The 6,134-nt window shown below is 65.0% G+C and overlaps 1 protein-coding gene across 3 annotated transcripts; it reads right to left on the bottom strand.

The window, feature by feature from the left end:
- Nucleotides 1-241: 241 nt before the first annotated feature.
- Nucleotides 242-6,057, bottom strand: VPS37C (VPS37C subunit of ESCRT-I). 3 transcript variants are annotated; one of them, XM_076343687.1, is made up of 6 exons: nt 6,024-6,057; nt 4,472-4,580; nt 3,463-3,578; nt 3,203-3,374; nt 2,737-2,819; nt 242-2,467 (listed from the first exon to the last, which is right to left on the bottom strand). In XM_076343687.1, the coding sequence occupies exons 3-6, from the start codon at nt 3,553-3,555 to the stop codon at nt 1,724-1,726; spliced, it is 1,092 nt and encodes a 363-aa protein (XP_076199802.1). In that variant the 5' UTR covers nt 3,556-3,578; nt 4,472-4,580; nt 6,024-6,057; the 3' UTR covers nt 242-1,723. The 3 variants fall into 3 exon arrangements, with proteins under 3 accessions (XP_076199802.1, XP_076199803.1, XP_076199804.1); XM_076343688.1 differs by lacking the exon at nt 6,024-6,057 and adding an exon at nt 4,672-4,713; XM_076343689.1 differs by lacking the exon at nt 6,024-6,057 and adding an exon at nt 4,669-4,688.
- Nucleotides 6,058-6,134: the final 77 nt, after the last annotated feature.

Raw genomic sequence — 6,134 nt, 5'->3', positions numbered from 1 at the left:
CCAGAGGAGGGGGAAGGACGGGCTGATGCGGAAGAGCCCCACGCAAACGGGCCCCTTAGGAAAGACGAAAACAAGCAAGCAGGAAAGACGAGTCTGAAGGAGACGGTCCCGCGAGAGGGCGAAAGGCTTGAATCGACAAAAATCAAGAGGAGGCTGGTGGAAGGATGCCGGGAGGGCACAAAAAGATCGATAGAGCGCGTCAGCTGGATGCCCCGAAAGCAACTACGGCCGTGACCCCGCGTGCAATTCATCAAATTTTATTACTGTAATTAGCCACAGACAGGGAATTGTTTCCATCAAACCCCACAAGCGTTTGCCTTGTTCTAGTCCGTTAGTAATCTTTCCTTATAAATAACTTACAGGGACAGAGGCAGGATCCGTAGGATAAAGTGCTGAGCAAAGCAAATCCCATTCCCCTTAATGCTAACTCGCCGCTCCCTCCGTTACCTAGTGTTTCCTGAGAAGGGGGAACGCGAGGAAGGCCGGAGCCCGTAGCGCCCCAAATTAACCGGCCCGTTCCCCCGGCGGGCACCGCGGGAGAGGCCGGGGATACAGGAGGCCGCCCGGCCCCAGCGTTTCACAGAGCTGGGCACGGGAGGCACGGACTCCCGCTCCTCCCCGTGACCCGAGGCGCGGACTCCCGCTCCTCCCTGTGACCCGAGGCGCGTGCCCCCAAAGCAGCAGCAGCAGCCCGAGACGTCGGGCCAGCCCAGTTTCCTTCAAAAGCACGGCTAATATCCGCGCGTCGAACTCCGGGGAGCTGCCAGAACCTTCACGCCCTCGGCGAGACGGCGTACGGCCGGCGCAGGCTCCGAAAGGCTCCCGCGCCGGACAGAAGCAGCAGCAGTAAAGAGGTGTTTGCTCCCCGGTGAGCTGGGAGCACCCGAACCCGACAGAGTTGGGAACAGCCTCCGTTTTGGAGCACGCCGGTACTCGCCGCGCAGGCGAAGCGAGCGCTGCGGAGGGCAGGGGGGGGAAGCCTGACCTCACAGCCGGCCGGGAACGGCTGGAGCAGAGCCGGTGTGGAAGTTAGCCCGCACCAGCGTGAAAACGCAGACAGATCTCAAGGCCCGGCCCAGGCGAGGGGCGAGCTAGCTGCTTCTCCCCACCGCCATCAGTTACAAATCGGCCCGCGAGCCGGGCCGGCTCTGCCGCCGGCTTCCAGGAAGGTCCTTGGAAAGCGGCGAGCATCGTGTGTCAGAAACGCCGTCAGAGATCCCCCACCGTGTCTTTCGAACACCCGTGAAAAGGCTTAGAATTAGGATGCCGCGTCCGTTACCCGCACGGCGAACGACAGGCGCGCACGCGGCAGCCTCTCTCGCTCACCCACGCACGCACAGAGACGGGGGGGGGGGGTGGTGTGGGGGTGTGTGTGTCCGGCTCTCGGCGGCCGCAATCGGCGTGCGTCGTTCCCCGCGTACCCTAGATGACTACCTGGCTTTCACGCCAGAGCCTGGACGAGCCGATTCGGAAGCTGCCGCTTCAGCCCGCCGGCCATCGTCACAAACCGAAGCTGAAGGGGTGCAGCCCGCGGGGAGGGGGTGGAGGTGGGGGGGGCGGGTCAGCGTCAAGCCCTGCCCGACCCCCGGAGCCGCTGCCGTCTCTTATCCTGCGTAATGCTTTCGCGCCGACGAGTCGAAGAGCGGTGCTCTCGGCTTGCTCTTCTTCCTCGGGCCACAAAAAGAGGAGGGAGCAGCAGAGGACGCTCCCCAGGAGTCCCGATTTAGTAGCCAGGCCAAGCAGGGCGCTGAGGGTTTGGAGGAGGGGGGTACCCAAAAGGTGGGGACGGTCCAGGAGGATAGGGAGGCTGCGGGGGGATTGGGAAACTAGGGAGAGCGGGCTGGGTCGGGTAGGGGCACTGCGGTCTCCCCGCCCCGGGGGGAAAGTAGGGAGGGTACCCGGATCTGGGTGGCGGCGGAGAGGGGTGAGAGCCAGGAAACGGTGGGGGCCGAGGCGGGCCCCTGGACGGAGACCAGGAATAGCCCGACGCCGGAGACGAGCCTCCCGAGGCGGGGTTGGGATACCCCGGCGCGGAGTCGGCAGCCTGCGCTGGCGGGTATCCGGGACCTTGAGGAGGCTTATAGGGAAAGGCGGGCTGGGTGCTCGGCTGAGAGGAAGCGACGTGTCCCACGGTGACCGGGGAGCCAGGGAAAGGAGCGGGAGGGAGAGCCCCGTGGGCCGTGGGGCCGACCGGCATGCTTGGGGCCGGGCTGTAGGGCAAAGGGAAGGAAGGAGCCCCCGAAGGGAAGGGCTGCGGCTTCGGCGGGTCTGCGGGCCCAGGTACGGGAGGAGGCAGCTGCTGCCGAGAGTCCTTGCCGGGCTCCTGCGCCGCTTCCGACTTCCTCAGTATCTCCTGCAGCTTTTCGACTCTGACCCGGCGCAAGTGGGACAACTTCCTCATCACGGCAAACCGCTCGAGAAACGTCTCCAGGGGCACCTCGCCCTCCAGGAACTTCTCGGCCATTTTCTGGAAGAGAAGACAGCCTCGGGTTCAGCACCGCAGCCCGCTACTCTTCCTCCCCAAGCCCAGCTTCGGATTTACGTCTCTGCCGGAGACACGCAGGGGACCACCGCGCCACACACAAGCAAACGAAGGGCAATCCGATTTTTTCGGAGCAACAAGGCCAAACTACAAAGAGATAATCCTTGATTTAAGGGATTAGGCTCGGGAGCGTAACTGCCAGTCTCCGAGGGCTAATCGCTTGAACTGCTAATGGATTTAAACCCTAAGCTCACCTCAGACTCCTCTTCGATTTTCTGGCTTTCCACCTGCAGGAGATCCAGCAAGGTCTGAGGATGCATCGCCGCTGAGAATTTCTCTGGGGAGACAAAAGAGAGAGGCAGAGCAAACCAGGGAAAAATCATTAGCACGCAGCCGTGCTGATCTCTCACGGGAGCGCCCTCCCGCCTTGGAAACCGCTGATGCAAGGAGAAAACCTGCAGAGGAAAGAACCGTAGCCACTGCTGCACGAGAAGGTTTTTTTTTTCCCCCCGGGACAGCATCCTCGACCTGTCCAACTGATTTTGACCAAGAAACAGGAGAATTTAGGTTTTATACCCAGCAGAGTCCCTTCCGCCGCCACCCTAAAGAGTTTCTCTGCTCCGTACGACCAAGGTAGGGAGAAGCAAAAGGGAAGGATGTTGCACTAACTACAGCCCACGTGACCCCGTCGGAAAGCGCGCAAGGTCCGCAAACCCTCACCCAGTTTTGCCTTTTGCTCTTTACACCGCTCAGCCAGCTTCTGCAGCTCTTCGTATTTGTTGGAGAGGTCGGCGCGCCCCATCTCCAGCGGCGCCTGGAACTTCAGGTTCTGCTCGGCCAAGCTCCGGTTGGCGGCAAGGGCCATCTCCCTCTCCAGCTGCAGCTCCTGAACCTGCGGAAGGAGAGGCGACGCTCGCCGCGGGCCGGGTGCTAAGGAAGGCCGGCCTGCTCCTCGCCGGCGTCACGTCGTCCGCGCGTACCTCCCGGGATTCCAGGGCCAGGCGCTCGATCTCCTCCGCGTTTTCCTGCAGCTCCCGGAGCTCCTCCACCGTCCGGTTCCTCAGGGCGTCCATCCTCCCAGAGGAGCTGCAGGCTCCTAGGACGGGGGAAAGGGAAGTCAAATAAAGAGGAGGTTTTCTAAAGCCAGCTGCAAACAGGCACTAACCCCGCTAGGGATTTAAAACCAGCTCTGCTAAACTGCTGGGAACGGCTGTGCCAGAGGGGTTCCCCTGCGCTACAAGGAATCCGCGAGGCCGAGGGCAGAGCGAGAAGGAAAACAAGAACGTATCGACTCGTTCCCGCTTCGGCAACTGTCGTCTTTTTTTTTTCCCCCCCCCTTTTCACAGCGTGTTTGGCAGGATTACTCGTGTGCGCCAGACGGTTTTGTCAAGGAAACGCCTACTCACAGCCACTCGATAGCAGGGCGACGTCACCCTGCCTCTCAAACCCCAGCTGGCTCCCAACCGCCCCGTCCCCTTCCAGATTCCCGTTCTGCCGAGCGAACCTCCCGGATCTGCTCGCACCCGAGCCTGCCCAGGGCCCGCGGTCGCCAGCGCCACCGCCGGCGCTGCCCGCGTCTTCCCGTCCCTCGCCACCTCTCCAGTTCCTCGGAACCCGTCTCATTCGATGCGTTTTCTTTCCGCGTTGTTTTCCTTTCTAGCTACGAGGTGCCACCGTTTCCCTCACTTATTGCTGCCGCCCTTCGAAAACCTTAAGCGACGGCATTATTCATAGGTGGTGAGCTCCGTCCGACACTTGTGGTTTTAAAAATCGGCGAAATGTTACTAAAATCAGGGGAAATAACGGATTTTCTGCGCTACGTCCACGACTTGGTCCAAACAATCCGGGCTGGCTGATAATATTTAGCAAACATCAGGCGTTCGTGTCACAGGTTCTAAGAGGCGGGATGCGATAACGCGGGAACGCGCCAAAAACCAGGTGAGAAACACGGGAGCCGCGCGCTCCCCGCCGAGGGGGAAAGGGACGTACCAAGCAGCCGACGGGGATTTCAGCGTCGTCCCAATTGCTCGCGGCTCTTCCGCCTTTCGGCCGGGTGAAACATCCCGACGATATCGCTCCGGGAAGGTTGCGTCAGCCCCTGCAGGTACCGCAGAAGGACAAGGTTAAGGCTCAGCGTTACCCAATCTCTTCAGCCGGGATCCGGCCAAACCCGTCCGAGCAACAACCACCTAAAAGCTGGGAAATCGGCTCCCCTCCCGTGGACGCGTACGTCGTTTCAGCGCTCTGCAAACAGAAATAAACTTATGGGGGGGGGGGTTGTTTTGTTTTGTTGTTCGTGAGGGTCACGGAGAGTGAGGGGCGAGGGGGGGGGGGAGAGGGGGAAAAAGCAGGAGTAGCGGCAAACGGAAAGCTCAATCCCCGGCGCCGTGCGGGCACGGAGCTCGCGGGTGGTCTGTGGGGAGACGGCCGAACGGACCCGCGGAGCTCGCGGGTGGCCTGCGGGGAGACGGCCGAACGGACCCGCGGAGCTCGCGGGTGGCCTGCGGGGAGACGGCCGAACGGACCCGCGGAGCTCGCGGGTGGTCTGCGGGGAGACGGCCGAACGGACCCGCGGAGCCCGCAGGTGGCCTGCGGGGAGACGGCCGAACGGACCCACGGAGCTCGCGGGTGGCCTGCGGGGAGACGGCCGAACGGACCCGCGGAGCTCGCGGGTGGCCTGCGGGGAGACGGCCGAACGGACCCGCGGAGCCCGCGGGTGGTCTGCGGGGAGACGGCCGAACGGACCCGCGGAGCTCGCGGGTGGCCTGCGGGGAGACGGCCGAACGGACCCGCGGAGCTCGCGGGTGGCCTGCGGGGAGACGGCCGAACGGACCCGCGGGTGGCCTGCGGGGAGACGGCCGAACGGACCCCAGGAGGGCGGACGCGAAGTGCCGGGCGCTGCCCCGGCTCCGGCCGGGCGTCAGCACGGGGCAGGGGCTCTCGCCTCGGGGCTCTCGCCGGTTCCAGCCCGCAAGGCGACGCTTTGGTCTCTCCGAGGGGTAAGGCACGGGCCCCCCCGTGGCTCGGAAAGGCCGGCGGTACCGGCGAGGGGCCGCCGCCCGCAGGACTGCCGCGCCCCGGTCACCGCCTCGGTGCTTTGTCCCCGGTTAGGGAAAGCTCCCCCGGTTCCCCGGGGGTGCCCGCCCAAGGCCTCCTCGCCGCACCGCCCCGGGGGAGCGCAGAGCCAGGCCCGCCCCGGGGCCGCTCTCCAACCGGGAAACGGCGGAGGATGCTCCGCCAACGTCAGGCCCCGTCCTCGGTGGTGGTGGTGGTGGTGGTGGTGGGGGAACCGGCTAAACCGGGAGGCTGCGGCCCACGGAGCGGGCGGAAGGGGGCTTCCCCCGCGGCTGCCGGTACGAGGCCTGGCCCGGCTGAGCCCCCCCCCCCGCGGAGGTCCCGGCGGGTAACGGCTGCAGTCGCCCACCGGAGGGGCCGGGGCCGCGTCCGCCTCCCCTCGCGAGACACCGGGGAGGGGGAGGGGGGGGGGGGGGAGGAGGGGGCGGCGGCCCCGTTACCGGCTCCGCCGCCGCCCGGGACTCACCGCCGCGCAACCGGGACCCTCCCTCCGCCGCGCGCTTCCGGCTTCCGGCGCGGGAGCGGAAGCGGGCGGTGCCACCGCGAGGTCGGGGCGGGGGGAGCGGTTCCCCTTCCC

The sequence above is a fragment of the Aptenodytes patagonicus genome, chromosome 7, assembly GCF_965638725.1.
Source record: "Aptenodytes patagonicus chromosome 7, bAptPat1.pri.cur, whole genome shotgun sequence".
NCBI lineage: Eukaryota > Metazoa > Chordata > Aves > Sphenisciformes > Spheniscidae > Aptenodytes > Aptenodytes patagonicus.
The sequence above is the reverse complement of the archived record's forward strand: the minus strand, read 5'-3'. Positions and strand labels throughout refer to the sequence as shown.